The 17,805-nt window shown below is 36.7% G+C and overlaps 1 protein-coding gene across 4 annotated transcripts in view; it reads right to left on the bottom strand.

The window, feature by feature from the left end:
- Positions 1 to 17,805, bottom strand: part of SEPSECS (Sep (O-phosphoserine) tRNA:Sec (selenocysteine) tRNA synthase) — a 54,803-nt gene that overhangs the window by 12,250 nt on the left and 24,748 nt on the right. For 3 of the 4 annotated variants that reach the window (XM_043438503.1, XM_043438504.1, XM_043438506.1), the window contains exons 9-11: positions 9,354 to 9,447; positions 7,812 to 7,902; positions 6,178 to 6,448 (exon numbers count right to left, since the gene is read on the bottom strand). In XM_043438503.1, the coding sequence (XP_043294438.1) occupies positions 6,178 to 6,448; positions 7,812 to 7,902; positions 9,354 to 9,447 (456 nt within the window). Of the gene's footprint in view, positions 1 to 2,080; positions 6,449 to 7,811; positions 7,903 to 9,353; positions 9,448 to 17,805 lie in introns of those variants that run through there. The other variant, XM_043438505.1, reaches the window with a different exon arrangement.

Below are 17,805 nucleotides of genomic sequence, written 5' to 3'. Positions count from 1 at the left end.
ACAAAAAAATTGAGGCTCCACTTTCAATTTTAAGAAAAATTTTAAGCAATGTTAAAGTGGGGGAGATAGCTACCAGTATTAAGCGGAGTCGTCTAGGTAGACCTCATCTGGAAGGAAAACTTGATTAAAAACATGAAAAGGTGAACGAGCCAAGCATCTGGGTTGAGCTGTTCCCTGGCAGAGGAAGCAGCTGGAACCAAGGCTCTGAGGCAAAGTGTGCCTAGTGTTTGAGGAATAGCAAGATAGCCAGTTCGGCTGGAAGGGGCAAGGGTGAAGAGTAGAAAGAAAAGAGAGATAAAGGAAGTCAGGGAGATAAAGGGGGTGGGAGTAGGGTGGCCAGATGCTGCCGGGCCTTTAGGGGCACAACAAGGACCATGCCTTACACTGATGACATGAGGAGCTTGCGCAGACGAGTGACTGCACGTCTCGAAAGGATCACCCTGGCTGTGGTATTGAGAACAGGCTGTAACGGGGCGCGGTGAGAAAGCAGGGAGACTGTCAGGGGCGGGAGGGAAGTACTGAGATAATTCAGACAAGAGACACTGATAGTCGAGACCTGGCCAATAAGAGAGGAGGAGGTAAGAAGCGGTTTGATCCTAGATAACTTTTTAAGGTAGATCCAACAATGTTTCTTGATGAATTAGATGTAGGATGTAGGAAAAACAGGGAAAGAGGAGAATTCAAAGGTGTGGAGTTCAAGAAAGAGGTCTGCTAAAGATGTAAACTTGAGAACCATATTTGGTCATTCTACTATAAAGTTGGGCTTCCCTGGTGGCTCAGAGGTTAAAGTGCCTGCCTGCACTGCGGGAGACCTGGGTTCGATCCCTGGGTTGGGAAGATCCCCTGGAGAAGGAAATGGCAACCCACTCCAGTATTCTTGCCTGGAAAATTCCATGGACGGAGGAGCCTGGTGGGCTACAGTCCATGGGCTCACAAAGAGTCGGACACGACAGAATAGGGGTAAATATAGCAAACTGCTGTGCTAGTAGGTCTGCTGACTATACCAAAAACTTTGGTCAGATAATACAATGGATGCAGACATCATAGTAAATGAACTTTCTCTATACATTTTTGCTGGGTTGTGATCTGAAATTTCAGGCACATAAAATTATTGATGCATATTTAAATGTTTCTTAAAAAAAAAAAACTCTCAGATATAAACACAAAACAGAAATTCACAAAAATCTAAATAGAAAAATTCTGGAAAAAGAAAAAAGATAGTCATCAAAAATCAACTAATACTTTGCAATTTCCACTGGAGATGAACAAAATTTCATTGATGACTCTGTCCCAAAAATAATTTTGCTGGGAATTCCCTGGTGGGTTCCTATGTTTGGGAGTTGGTGTTTTTACTGCCATGGCCAAGGTTCCTCTGATCAGGGAACTAAGATCCCACAAGCCACATGGTGTGGCTGAGGAAAAAAAAAATCCACCTAATAAGCTTAGAAATAGATTTTCATTTAATCTTTAAAATTTAAATCTAGTAAAAACTGGTACATTATAGCTTTATGCAGACTATCGCAGCAGTTATTAACAGCAAGTGCCATGTTTCAAGTATTGGGTTAATCACTTTACATCTCATTTAAACCCTCAATCCTAAAGGACTGTACCCACTTAACATAGGATGAGACTGAGATTCAGAGAGGTTAAATGTGAATTCACGTGCGTTAATAAGTACCAGTGCAAAGATTTAATTAAAAATCAAATGAGAACCTGCAAAAATCAAATAGTACAATTTAAAAATGAAGTCGGCTGAAGAAGAAAGTACTACCATTTTATTTTTAATTAACATGTGTCTTTTTAAATACTTCTAAGCCTCTCATGTTCCACAGTCAACAGAGCTTTGTGAAATGGCTGCTAGAAGATTCTCTTCTCCTTCCTCTTTTTAAAAAAAAAATAATCTAGCCTCCATCCCCGTGAATCATGAGTCTCATTACAAAGTATGACTTTCCTTGCTGATTTCTGAGCAAGTTAATACTGATGACTAAATGAAAACATGTGCAAGTAATTTAATGTTAGTTATCTGCACTTTCAGATTTTATCTGTAGCAATGATTAGGTAAAATAATGTAATGCACTGCCATGATTTATTAAAAATTTATTTCATAATAAATTATACAATTCAGTCTTATTTTTAAATAGTCTACACCAAAAATATTTTTGGAAATGTCTTTCTCTTTTAGTAAAACATATAAGTTAGCAGGCTTCAATTCTAATAGCTAAAATCCCTCACAACTATACATTTAAACACAGCCTTTCTTCACAGTTCTCTACAAGTTAAAGTTGACACCAATATCACTTCATAAAAATAAGACCATATAAATATCTCAGATTTTGCTTAAGGCCTTAGATTGAACTTTAAAATATTAGGTGGAAAATTATAAAGATATAGTCATTAGCCTTGAACTCATCATCTTACATGTGTACATACCATAATGACCAAGAAGAGCATGAAAGTAAAAAGGAAGGCACAGAAGAACACAGTGGGGACGTCTGAGACCTGTCTACTGAGTGGCCGAGAGAGACCAGTAATCAACCCAATGTGACAGACAAGAAAAAACTACTTACAGCAACTTAAAAAAGATGTTAACAGCATATTCAGTTGTTTCATCAAATTATCCAGAGGGTATCAAGCCTCTAAAATAATTAAACTTCTATGTACACAAACTTAGTTTCAAAACGAGATTGGCCTCATGAATGCAAAGCACAAAAGCAATGCAGGGCTTGGCAGAAATGAGCACATTTCAGACAGCAGGGAAAGAAAGCCCAATTCTATATGCACCAAATGTGTGCGTATTCAAAACAGTTTCCCTGAATGGGACTCATCAGGGTTTGCCATACCTGTCAGTTGTTGGATTTTTCCTCTACTAAAGAAGACAAGAATATAACTTAGGATGAGCTACTAATTCAATATTAAAGTAACATCACTGGTTGAACAAATTATCTCTGTTTAATTTTACTAAGACCTACCATGGCTGTCTAGTCTAAAACCAAAGGCACATACTATAGCTTAGACCTCATGACTGTACTTACTATAGTGCTTAAAGAAACAGAACTACAACAGAGGTATGTGCTAGAGCAAAATATCAGGAAAAAAAACTCAATTTATATTTAAAGTTATCATTCTGTATATCAAGTGCCCACTGACGGAACATAACTGTATTCAATAATTCACATTTGATCAACTCATCAACTAACGCAAAAAGCTAAATAAAAACATTCATAGTTGAACACAGAGTTCCTAAGGCTAGTATCACATATCATTCCCTGATAGAGGGAGAATTTGTCAGCAGAGAACTTAAGAGCCAAAATGAGAACTGGATTGAAAATACCCTTTCCTGCTCTGTGTATAATAAGTAACACATTGGGTGTAGTGACCTAAAGAATATTTCACATTATTCAATTTTCTTTTCCGGGCAGACTACCACACAGCCCAATGACTTTAAAAACTAAACTCAAAAACTCTACCTGATAGTCTTAATAAGGGCAGCTGGATCACAAAGACAGAAGAGATCATCTTAGCCACTGATTGCAAAAGATATCATCGGTTGGCCCTTTGCCCCAGTGAGACGATAACTAAAGCCAATTATGAGGCTTACCAATCATTACTAGGAGATTAAAATAAATAACTTGTATGTACATGGAAAGGAGAGATAGCAAGTCAAAGGACACTGGCGTGGGGGCAAAGGAAAGACTAAATGTGCAGAACCTGTAATATCTCTTCAAAAATTCTTGACTTCTACAACCTCAAGGTCAAATTGAAACCAGCAGGAATAGAGTTGGAATTCTAAAATCTCTGAAAAGAAAAGGCTAACAGTAAAAGCTGCAGCTGATTTTATGCACCAGGAATGGAATGTTGTAACATAGCTATCATTCACATGTGGGTTGGTGTAAATTATTTTCAATTAGAATTATTATCTATCCAGCAGCTGTAGCCCCAGAACTGCTGATACACCACAGATGAGAAAACATTTGCGGGTCTCTCGACTCCGGCCTTTCTTAAGTTAAATGATGATCACATAAAATAGATCACTCGTTCTATGAAATGATCTTGGCTTATGTGGACAGTATACTGCAACACCAGCATACATCCATAACGTCACTTCACTTCCCTTCACAGACTGGAGAGGGTCTACAGCAACTCTTCACCTCTACTAGTTCTTCGATTCAGCCCCAAATTCACGTTAAAAACATTATACAACTTTTTAATCCAGGATTTACTCCTTTGAAAGAAGTATTTAAAGAACCCAGACACTTCAAATATCTGAACCCCATAGATACAAAAACTTCAAAGCAACCTTCTATGATAGTTGTAATTAAGTACTTATCTCAACAGTGGACTTCCTAAGTTGGCAATAAAATATTCTAACTTACCAGTGGGAGTGGCAGCAATCTGAGCTCATTTAACACAGTCTACAATACCAAACCAATGGGGAAAAACACAATCCAGAGAGAAAAGTGGCATTCTCGACTGTAGTGTTTTCAAAAATACATTCAATGGGATGCCAGTTAAGTATTTAATTTAAAAAACAGGTTCCATCTTTAGATAAGGATATATTCAAACTCAAATAGAAGAGATTCTTAGAGCCTCTAATATGCCAATAGGCAGGTTTGCAAAGTTCCCAACTTATTTGCTCATGGAACCCTTCATACCCTTGAGCATCTCTTAGGAATAAATGCTCCACAGGGCAAGTCTTAAGAAATACTGTTTTGAAACTTTGATGCATTCAGGAGCTTCACTAATTCCTTAGGCTATCAGTCTTAAAATTAACACCAAAAATAACAGATATAGCCAGTAAGTCTAGAATTTCAGACTCAGAAAGGAAGCATATGGGCAATGGGTAGGGAATACACCTGTTCATCATACTCCATCATTTTCACCTCCCCAGCAAAAATATGTTCAGAATCCCCATGTTAACCACTCTTGATGATGGCTGTACAAAACACCTGAACAAGCTAACCAAGACTGCTTGAGGCAAAAAACATTGAAACAGTTTTCACTTTCCCAAATGGAAAAATGCACATATGCCATATTAACAATTTATAATTATATACTTAGAAGAGGTAACCTCAGTCATCAGTTAAGAATCTGCACACTGTGTAGTTCATTAACATTTACAGAGCTACTTTCTATTAAGTTACTAGTGAATAAGCTGCTATGGAAAACTTCTCTTTACTTAGGAGTTCTCTTACTTTGGTGGTGGTTTAGTCGCTAAGTCACGTCCAACTCTTGCAACCCCATGGACTACAGCCTCCAGGCTCCTCCGCCCATGGGATTCTCCAAGCAAGAATATTGGAGTGGGTTGCCATTTCCTTCTCCAGGGAATCTTGCCCATCCAGGAATCGAATCCAGGTCTCCTGCGTCACAGGCAGATTCTTTACTGACTGAGCTATGAGAGAATTGAGAGCAGTGTTTCTCAACCATAGCTCTAGTGAGGTTTGGGGCTGGATAAATCTTTGTTTGGGGAAGTTGTCTTGCCCATTGTAGGATGCTGAACTGCACGCCTGGCCTCCACTAACTGGATATCAATAGTATTCTGCTAGCTTTGACAATCAAAAAGATCCCCAGATGTTTCTTAGATATAAGCAAATCATCTTGAAGTTGAGATCCATTTCTGTTGAGTGAAAATTAAAGCTTACTCGTTGACTCTGCTTTCCTGGGAAATATCCATTTTACAGGCATACTGTGACTTACACACATCGACAAACATCTAGTGAATAGTAGCACTAGTGATCGTTCTAAATTCTGTGTGGTCAGAAACTAAGTAATTTGTGAATGATAAGAGAATGGTCAGAGGAACGCAGTCTACACATTTCAAAGAGAATCAGAGGTCATGTGTAATTTTACTATCAACATATTAGTAAGAATTATCTGAATCATAATGCTTAATTGGCAAATGTTTAACAATTAGAAAAATGTTAATTGTACATTATGACCTGTTGAGGATGGTAATGATTGAAGCAGTCTAGAAACAACAAGTGTAACAATCATCAATGGCCAGCTCAGACCATAGTCTATTCCTTGACCAATATTCTCCATGAAATCCTCAATTCAAAAATCTTACATTTTGTCTTTAAACTGCTAGCTTATACTGTAGCCTCCTCACTTCTTTCAAATTATCAAAAAGAAACCCTTCACATGTCATCAAGAAGAATCCTGGCACGTGTCAAGACACACATTATCTAGTTTTAAACCCATTTCTTCTATATCCACATCTTCAGTTTTGTCATTATTGCCAACTCCAGATATGCCACTCTCTTTATTTTGTTCTTTTCTGACTGTCTTTAAACACTTGTCAAGTCTCTTTATGAACAAGTCCACGTCCTGTGTCTTCATTCCGATGGCTGACGCAGCATTGAGGTAAGCACAAGGGTAATTATTTGTATGTGACATAAAGCCCCTGAAAGTGTAGCCACTCACAGTCTGCATAGACCCAAGAGGAACAACCCTGCAAAGGAAAAGATTTACCAATTTAATATGTTTGGTGATGTTAACAGAGTATCACTCATAAACAAAAGAAAGCTGTGTTACTAAGCCTTACACCCACTTTTCTTTCTAAGAAGTTTAAAAACAGCCATAGATCGTAGCCTATGAAAATAGACTGTCAGCCTTAAAATAAAATTATACGATATAATGCACTTCACACAGGAAGGTACTATCTGATGCTTACCATTAACTTATCTTCTATTAAAGAGCTACAAGCTCTAGAAATCAAAAACACCTTCACATATTCAAAAAGGTAGAAAGAAAACTATTTCTGTTTTTGTACCAAAAATGGAAATCTGACACTTCACATATACACCCTTCAATGGAATATTTAAGTTTGTAAATCAAACCACTTTGATTAACTGCCATGTATCTCCTCAAGTAATCAATAGACTAAAATTACACCTATCTGATCATATTATGCATGGAAGGTTTTAAAGCAAGGCTCCAGAAGAAATCACATAATTGCTTACAGTAGATTGATGGTCAGCAACTACCAATATTCAGCAATGGCACATGCATTTTTAAACCTTGAGTTCACTGGCATACTTGATATAAGCAGATTTCTAATGGTACTTTTTTTAAAAAGTAGCCAATTAAGATCAACCTAAACATTAAGACAAATAGTGGCAACACTAAAAAGCAAGGCCAAGAAAACCATTTTATAAGTGTCAAAACTATGCTGCACACAGATACAGCTCATCAAGGTAAAAAGGTTAAGTAATCTAAGATTTTTTCCTTTTAAAAAGTTGTTCTTTGATGTGAAATCTCTGACCTCTGGTAGTCAGAGAGAAATTCTTTAGTAGAAGCATGTAAAGAAGAGTACTTAGAGCAAGATACTTCAAGTCATCTTTCTCTGACCTCATCAAATATAAAATGAAAAATGAAATTCATCTTAAGCTATAAAAGCAAAAAAGACATTTTTCAAAGGCAAGACAAGAATTGCACAGGTGCTTTCAGTTTAGGAAATGGACTTTTCCTTAAAAACATTTTCACTTAAACTTAGGAATGAAGCTAACTTACTTCTAACACCATAGTGTGAAGATTATCTAACAAAGGAAAATAAATACAAAAATTTGTACAGGGGGTAATGAACTTTGCTTTTGTGTGTCTATTAAACAAGATTCATATCCCTTTGTGACTGCTTCACACGCCACAGGTGGATGCATAACAGCCTCACAGATTCTCTACCTCATCACTATTTTCCTACATGATGAATCCTCAGGTATAGCTCACCATATACTTCGGGGATTTACTGGTAAGGAAATGTACTTCATTAACTTTGTAACACAAAATAAAACCAATCCCCTTTTAAACATACTCACCTGGCTCCAGAAACCTGTCTTGTAAAAAGCATGGAGCCAAGCTGAGTGACAGCTCTGCTGCACTGTTTATCCAGGGTTTTAAGTGTCATCGCTGAAAGAGAAAACAGTATTCCAGTGAGCCTTGGTTCACCAGCACGAAACCACTCAAGAAACAATCAATCATGAAGATGTTACTTTTTTTTATTGTGTTAATAAACATAAAGCATAAACTTTACCATCTTACCCAATTTTTAAGTATATACTTCAGTGGTATTAAATACCTCAAACATTGTTATACAACCATCATACCATTCATCTCCATAACTCTTTTTATCTTAAAACTGACACTCTACACCTATTAAACTATAATTCTCCATTCTCCCCGACCCTGGCAACCAGCACTACACTTTCTGTTGTGATTTTGAATACTCTGAGTGCCTCACATATGTGGAATCATATGGCATTTATCTTTTTTGCAACTGGCTTATTTCATGGAGATAGCACTTTTTATTCATTGTCTCATGGGACCATTTCACCTTAATGCACTTAATAAATTATAGTAAGGATTTTCTTGCATATCAAAGAAAAATATTGTAAAACAAGCTAACATACTCAGAATCAGAAAAGAATTTCCATATAACCCTTCCAAAGAGTGAATATTCCAATTAAATGCACAGAACAATGACATGAATAGTATGACTTACCATACTAGATACTTGACAATTATAATCTTAACCACTTTTAACTCTGTATGTGAGGGATCATTATCTCTACTTATAGACAGGGAAAAGAAAGTTAGAGGCTACTACATGGCAGAACTGGAATTCAGATCACGCCATGTCACCTTCTATAACATCTACCTAGATTTTAAACCAACAGAGAGGACTGACTGGGGTGATTTATTATCTATCAATGGCCAAATGGTTTTCCAAGGAAGTTCATTCCTGGAAAAGGCTTCAACTACAAATTACTAATTTCCTTACTTTCCTCAGATATACATAAATATGAACCATATTATACTACATATATTCACAAATTAAAAGAGGTAATTATGAAGCTTAAATGTTAGTTAAATGCATAAAAAGTCAACATTCATATTACCCTGTTTAGTAGCTCCTGTACTACAATGACAATATTAAATCATCATAAACACTGATATCTCTAACATAGGCATACTCAGGAAAACTAACAATAATAACATTGTAACTTTAATATCCACTGTTATGGTGTTTTTTTAACTGGTAGAAATTTTTAAATAGTTATATAGATTCCTTATTATTGACCAAATTATTCTGGTAAGAAGCAAGAGGTGAAAGTATTTTTTCCATATATTCATTGTAACACAATAAGATATGAATTCTTTCAGCACATAGATTTTTACCTTTGAAATACATTAAAGTATTTAAAAAGACTAACTACATTTTTAAAATTTACAAATTAATACTGTAATGAAATTAGAAACATCACTGCAACAAGGACGAATTCATACTCTTTCAAGAAAAACCAGCCTCCCAGTGGAAATGGTTCAGAAGTACTAATGTTTTAAAAAAGAAAAAAAATTACCTAAAGATATGGGATTGTGAGGTGTATGCAACAGTCTTTCACTGTAAGCTTCTGACAGTTTCTTTAGTTGGTTGGACAAATAGGAAAACATTTCCTGCAACAACAAAATGTTACATTTACAGAAAATCAAATAAACACTCACTGCAACTTGTCCGACTGAGTAAAACAAATCTGACTGGTGTATAGTCTATGCTGTATGTTAACTCATCTTTGTGCCCTAGGAACAATTCTTTCCTTTGCCACAATATAGTAAGATTCAGAGCTGCCAGAATGATCTGAAACCACAGAATTTAAAGGTAAAGAACCAGAACATTTCCTGCTCAGGGGCTATTACATATCTATCAGAAATCCATCCTCTTTTTAGAACCTCCAGGGCTACCACTCTAGTCCAAGCAGCCATCAACCTCTCCCCTGGATCACAGCAATAGATTCTAGATGACTTCTCTGCCTACTTTCCCGCCCCTCTACAATCTGTTCTTCAGGCCAAGGCCAGAGTAGTCTTTCAAAAACATAAATCAGATCATATTCCTCCCAACTTCCTCCTGTAAGTATTAAAAAAAAATAAAATAAAATAAAAAAACTCTTCATCTATAAGGCCCCGCATGATCCAGCTGAGCCAACATGCCCAACTCAGCAACAACCATTCCCTCCACTTACTACGTGCCAGGCACATCAGCCTCCTTTTCCGATCCCTGATCCTCCAGGACTGGGAAGGCTCTTCTCCCAGATCACTCCATGAGTGGTCCCTTTTGTCACAATCTAAGGAGACCTTCCTTTATCTCTTCCCTATTAAAGTAACTGTCAACCCTCCCTACCTCCAACTCCTAATCTCCCTCCAACACCACTGTCTATTTTGGTTCCTTCACTATACTTCTCACAGTCTGAAGTTATCTCTTTTATGTGCACAAATAAATACGGCCTATGACTACCCATAGAATGGAAAGACTCCTTGAAAGCTAGGACTCCTTACCTTCTTCACCACTGTTTTCCCAACACCAAGAAAAATATGTTAAGATTTTAGTTTGTAAGTGAACTGGGAAGAGACCGTTTAAAAATTAATTTCCTTTAAATATTATAAACTTAAAATTAACAATTCCCTTTTAACTCAATTAAAAAAATATAGCAGCTAACAACTAAAACTGTATTCTTGATCCCATACTGAAAAGTAATGTATATCTAGTAGTAAAAAATAAAAATACATATTATTTTACAAGTACAAAATCTCATGTGCACTGGCGCATTTGAGAATTTAATGAAGCTACAAATAATATTACGTTGGGAACTGTTTGACCTAAAATTGTTTTTTCTTCTCCTAGTAAGGACTTTAAAAAGTGTTGAAATGAATATCTGCCCCAGTAAGTCTGCAGCTGAACAAACCCATTTGCAATGACTTCCTCCAGCCATAGTCAAGATATATAAACTCTAATGATGTACCAAAAAGCCAAGGGCCAACAGAGTACCTAAGTGGAGACAGGAGGAAATCATACTTGAACTTCAAAGACCACATAAGCGGCTTCAGTTTTCTCTAAGGTAAGGATTGGCGAGTCTGAGCCCACACTGGGACCCAGAGTAGCTTTTTCATGTCTAAAGCACATAGTAGATGACTAACTCTGTCTTAACGGTAAGGATTAAAAGAACAGGAAAATTCCTACCAGGTTTATGAATTATGAATGAGTCTCCTTAAGACCACAAACATTTTTATCCTTGTCAACACAGTATATTTTATATTCTGACCTAAAAAAACTTTAATAGTCATTCTTAAATTTTTAGTATCTTTTAAGATCAATTCTCAGCATGCCAGAATTATGAAATCTTAGATCACTAAAATATACTGATTCTTTTTATATTCAAAAAGTTAACACCCACATTTGTCATACCAAATGAAGTTATAAGTAAACATATTGTTATATTTAATAAGTCTTTCTCTTCTGTCATTAAAAAAAAAGTGTACAGAAATACTTTAGGAGACATATGTTATCATCATTTGCAGTAACAGAAAAAAGAGTAGGCATCTTTTCTTAGACATATAAAGATTTCCTGGCCCCCCTGTCTTAAACTAATATTCTGATGTTCACTTCACTAGGTGAAATTATAAGAAAATCAGATGAAATTTAAAAATCAAGAGTCTGTCCTACAACTGGAATAATTCATAATCTTTTAGTACCATGCCAGTGGTAACAAAGAGCAAAATTCCTGGGTTTTCATTTACGTATTTCCATCTACTATAAAGCAGGTCATTAACATAATGTTCAGTGTTGGGAATTCCCTGGAGGTCCAGTGGTTAGGACTTGGTGCTTTCACTGCCAAGGGTCTGGGTTCAATCCCTGCCTGGGGAACTAAGATCCCACAGGCCAAAAACATTAAAAATAAAACTTTAAAACTGTTTAGTGTTGTTTAAAAAAGAAAAAAAAAAGAAGTCATGTATTTTAATTTAGATGTTAACTGCTGATTCTTCATAATATTATACATTAAAGTCTTAATGGGCATCTAATTCTCTCTTATTCTCAAATTCATTAACCTCCCATAAGCAGAAACAAATCTGAGAGCCAGGAAATGCCTTTTACAGACTCCCACATTCTGCGCCCTAACACTAACAACAAAAAACTTATTTCAATTGTGAGGGCCGAATTTAAAATATTATTCTCTCCAGTGTGGCTGCCACAGTAATCACCAATGTGATCACACTTGTAGAATAAAAGGAACCTGAAAAGAGTAGTTAATTTCTCCTTAATTTGTACTTAGCTATTTCTTTAAAAAAAAAGAAAGGAAATGGTTCCTTAATAACACCCTTAGAGGGTGCTTTTAAATTCACTAATGCATACATGGCTATTAAAAAACAGATTTTTCCAATGTTCAATTTCTAATACCTTAACAAATTAATTCTAACCAGTTCCATCAATCACTTGCTAATACCACTGGAATGGTAGCTAATATTAGAATAAAAATCTTCAGACTATAAATGTAATGCTAAAGTAACTAAATCACATATTACTAGTATGGGAGTAATTAAACAAAAAAGAATATATTTGTGAGTCAAGTTCACATCCATCTGCAAATGTTTTTATTATCTCTACTCTGTATAAAGGGTTATGACAAGCAATCCAATAAGCAAAGCAGCTTAAAATATCTTAAAGCAGAATGTACTGAGTCCTACAGTATTTCACATATTAAGGTCCTAAATGCTCTCCCATTAATATCACTACACTTTAAAAATATCATTTAAGAGACTGTACCACTATTTCCTACACTGATACTTAGCTAAGCAGTTTTTTATCTGATATATTAAAGGTATTTCAAAACCTGCACTATTTTTTTCCTACAGTTAAATCTATAACTGACATTTATTATAAAATACTCCTGTAAAGGGAGAAATTTATAAGCACTCCAAACAAATGTATATAGAAAGATCTTACTTAAAAGAAATGAAATATTATTGATTTTCTTTGTGTTTTGTGCTGTATTTAACTTAATTTTAAAAGATTCTTCACCAGAGATAAGCTGCACCGTACACCTGAATGCTAATGTCAGCTACATTTCTAGAATAAAAATACAGAACTTTACACCATAACTCAAGATGTTAATGGAAGAGAAGTTGAATTAAATTAAGCATTATCTTTCGTATAGCCTTTTGCAAACTGATTTGCAGTTGTGAAGCCCAACATCTAGCTTATCTGTTCCCATAACCCAAAGATGTACATAACTCACTAAATTTTAAAGGGTCTTAGGTAACCATATCTTTCGAAATAACTATTTCATGTTACAGGATGAAAGAGAACTTCACATATCATTACAATATGCCCTGTAAAGTGGGTAATAAATCAAAAAGGAAACATAACAAGTAGTCTGGTATTTCAATGATAACATGTAAGGATGGACAGACAATGGACTGGAGGTACATATCCACTCACACAGATGTTCCTAAGTGAAGATAAACATACTAAATGTGTTGTGAAGTAATTAGCCTCCAACTAATAAAAAAAAAAAATAAATATAAAAAATATATATATATAAAAACAAAACAAAACAAAAAAACATACTAAATGTGGGATGCTGCTATCTATGACTATGGCCAGGCCACAGCGTCCAGACATACTCCATGCAGCACAGGCTAAAGCTTTCGAACGTTTCTACTGATGCTTCTTATCCAGGCCTAAAATCTGACACTTTTGTTGGGATTCAACTACTCTACCTTTAGGGCTACAAATTTACAAAGCTTTCAAACTTAACTTTATTATAGGACATTGTTTGAGTTGTACGTCTAACATTCTCCAAGTTTCAGGAAACAAATTCCAGTCACTGAAGCAGTCATTTTGTCATTCGTTTTCTGCAGATATTCTCTTCTCCAAATCAGTAGATATTTACAATAATGAACGATTACCTGCCTGTCCTGTTCAGCAAAGCACTCTTCTAAAAAGTACAGCTGAACAGAATAATGGTCTTCTCTGGAATCAAACCTGAAGCAGGGATGAACGTCTAAGACTGATCATTCTTTTGCATACAGCAACTCAAAGAAACAGTTTCTGCAATTTTCATCCCTTTCCTTAAAGGCCTCTTCAGTTAAACTTCCTGGTCGCTTCTCCCCTCAATGCAGCAGATGTGTTGATCAGGAAGGGGCTAAGGGCAAACAGGTTCAGTTCACACACACAGTCCACTCTCAGATCCTTTCACCCTTCAAAAAAGGAGGCTTGAGAAGGAATGGCTTCAAGCTGAGTTCTTGTCTGCTTTTACTGTGAAAAAGATAAAGCCTCTTTGGAAGAGATATAGCTAGATGAAATAACCTCTAAAAATATCATTGTGGTGAATAAGGGCACAGAATTAAAAAAAATCCTAAGTTTTCTTTTAACACTCCTTTTTTAGTACACAATAACACCAATAATATAAAAAGGAGCTCTCAGTGATGGGATAAAAATAGCTCTGGCTGGAGCAAAATATCTATGCCTCAGCTTCTCCAGAGCTGAACCAATAAACTATCACGATTAAATTTTCACAGTTCAAAAGCAAGTCCATTTAAACAAAAGAGGGCTTTACTTCTGCAACAAATCCAATAAAAAAACAATATTTATGCTACATATATGCAATTATGGTTTATGGAGGACATCCACATTTTTCAAGAAAAAGACTTTCCTGTTGAATGAAGTTGTTAAAAAGCAAACTTTTATTCTCTTACAATGATAGAGTTCTCAAATGAGCATTTTTATACTCTGAAGATTACTACTATAGATAGTCTCTGTTCTAAGTAAATTCAATACAAAGAATTTTAAATAAAATCAATGAATACATTAGAGCCTTTGGGATTTTACACACCTCCATCAGATAAGAAAAGGGGTCATGAGATTACCATTTTTATGGCTCAAATGCCTAGCACAGAGCAGGCAAACACTTCCACAACAGTTGATGGGTGAATGGATGCAGGTGGGAAGAGTGGGAAGACATAAAGTGCAGAGGCTTCAGTATCATACAGACTTGGGTTTCAGCACCAGTTCTCCACTTACATGTGATTCTGGGTAAGTACGTAACTTCTTCTAACCTCAATTTCATCTGTAAAATGGGGATAATACCTACCTCATAAATTTGCTCTGAGTACTACATGCACTGCATGAAATAATGAATACAATGAACCTAGCAGAGTCCTAGACATACAGCAGACATACCTAAGAATATTAGTTTCCCACCCACCTACTTTTCTCTTAGCCTAACAGTTTTCAGATTAAATAATTAACATTAGCCTGGTGGGGACGAAGAAGTGACTTAGCAGCAGCAGCAGGACTCATACAGAGAGATGCTAATATACTGAAGCTATAATCCTATTCTTTTCCTGTCCCTGTTCCTTCCATTCTACGCTATCTAAATAAAGAAAAATAACAAAGTTCTGGATGCTACAAAGCGAGTGATCTCTTGACACCTAAAATGGACTCATCTAATTCATAACACTAAAAAATAAAATTTCCCCACAAAATATTTACCCAGTGGTTATGGTTCAGACGGTAAAGCGTCTGCCTGCAATGCCGGAGACCTGGGTTCAATCCCTGGGTTGGGAAGATCCCCTGGAGAAGGAAATGGCAACCCACTCTAGTACTCTTGCCTGGAAAATTTCATGGACTATGGAGACTGGTAGGCTACAATCCATGGGGTCGCAAAGAGTCGGACACGACTGAGCAACTTCACTTTCACTTTCCTTAATAAAGGACAAAGTTCCAGTGAAATCAGAGCTGGGCTGCCTACTGCATCCATTTACCAGCTGAGCTACACATTCCTGCAGGCCAGTCTCAGAGCAGGTGGACTTTCATTCTTGCTGAGCACGTGCATGGGACTTTGGTATCATCTAAAAGTAACTTAAAAATGTAAAGTCAAACCCTAAATGTCAAAAGTAACAAGCATGGTATAAAAGAAATTCTTAGACTGCAGAAAGATGACAGATCACCCCTAAAATCAACAATTTCAAAATCCCTAGAGGTAAGACAAGTCCTAGGAAGAAGAGTATTTGCTAGGGAGGAAGCCCTATTCAAGTACAGTAAAAGCTACATACAACAGGTAATCACCATTTTAAGTCATTCCTTTTTCACAAGTTTTCAACTATATCCCTACAGAGAAATGTCTCTATAAGAACATCTAAGTCATAAGAGATGTCAGTACCAAAATGTTATTTGTTTTCTGCCTAATTTTATAGAAAGATATTTATTCTGTGTAAAACAAGACTGAAGAGTGGACTTATGTGTTCCCAAGTGTCCTTTCACTTTTCACTTTCATAAGAACTACAACACTATGACATTGCAGGTTTCTGCTCCAAGCTTCCAATATACATACAAATGACCTGTGTGCCCCCAAATAATGGGTTTTAAGCTTGGGTGTGTATCAGATTTATCAGGGAAGTCTGTTAAAAATACAATGACTAGGGACGTCTCTGGTGGTCCAGTGGTTAAGACTCTGCACTTACACTGCAGGGGAAATCTACATACCAAATAAATAATTACAAGTCTGATGAGAGTTACAAAACAACAAGCAATACTTCTCTATTCAAAATCCTCTAATGGCTATTTTACTCAGAATACAGGGCAAAGACCTTACATGGCCTAGAAAGCCCTACTTGACCAGCACCACCCCCATTACCATCCTGACCTCAATTCTCACAACTCTCCTTAATCTCTTTGCCCTAACCACACTGGCATCTTCTCTGCTTCTCAAATGCACTGTTCAGTTCAGTCACTCAGTCGTGTCTGCCTCTTTGGGACCCCATGGACTACAGCATGTCAGGCCTCCCTGTCCATCACCAGCTCCCAGAGTTTACCCAAACTCATGTCCATTGAGTCGGTGATGCCATCCAACCACCTCATCCTCTGCCATCCCCTTCTCCTCCCTCCTTCAATCTCTGCCAGCATCAGCGTCTTTTCAAATGAGTCAGTTCTTCCCATCAGGTGGCCAAAGTATGGGAGTTTCAGCTTCAACATCAGTCGTTTCAATGACTACTCAGGACTGATCTCCTTTAGGTTGGACTGGTTGGATCTCCTTGCAGTCCAAGGGACTCTCAAGAGTCTTCTCCAATATCACAGTTCAAAAGCATCAATTCTTCGGTGCTCAGCTTTCTTTATAGTCCAACTCTCATATCCATACATGACTACTGGAAAAACCATAGCTTTGGCTAGACAGACCTTTGCTGGCAAAGTAATATCTCTGCTTTTTAATATGCTGTCTAGGTTGGTCATAACTTTTCTTCCAAGGAGCAAGCGTCTTTTAATTTCATGGCTGCAGTAACCATCTGCAGTGATACTGGAACCCCCCAAAATAAAGTCTGCCATTGTTTCCATTGTTTCCCCATCTATTTCCCAAGAAGTGATGGGACCAGATGCCATGATCTTAGTTTTCTGAACGTTGAGCTTTAAGTCAACTTTTTCACTCTCCTCTTTCACTTTCATCAAGAAGCTCTTTATTTCTTCACTTTCTGCCATAAGGGTGCTGTCATCTGTGTATATGAGGTTATTGATATTTGTCCCAGCAATCTTGATTCCAGCTTGTGCTTTGTCCAGCCCAGCGTTTCTCATGATGTACTCTGCATATAAGTTAAAAAAGCAGGGTGACAATATACAGCCTTGACATACTCCTTTTCCTATTTGGAATCAGTCTGTTGTTCCATGTCCAGTTCTAACTGTTGCTTCCTGACCTGCATACAGGTTTCTCAGGAGGAAGGTCAGGTGGTCTGGTATTTCCATCTCTTTCAGAATTTTCCACAGTTTGCCATGATCCACACAGTCAAAGGCTTTGGCATAGTCAATAAAGCAGAAATAGATGTTTTTCTGGAACTCTCTTGCTTTTTTGATGATCCAGCAGATGTTGGCAATTTGATCTCTGGTTCCTCTGCCTTTTCTAAAACCAGCTTGAACATCTGGAGTTCACAGTTCTTGTACTGTTGAAGCCTGGCTTGGAGAATTTTGAGCATTACTTTACTAGCATGTGAAAT

This window comes from Cervus canadensis, chromosome 19 (assembly GCF_019320065.1).
Source record: "Cervus canadensis isolate Bull #8, Minnesota chromosome 19, ASM1932006v1, whole genome shotgun sequence".
Taxonomy (NCBI): domain Eukaryota; kingdom Metazoa; phylum Chordata; class Mammalia; order Artiodactyla; family Cervidae; genus Cervus; species Cervus canadensis.
The sequence above is the reverse complement of the archived record's forward strand: the minus strand, read 5'-3'. Positions and strand labels throughout refer to the sequence as shown.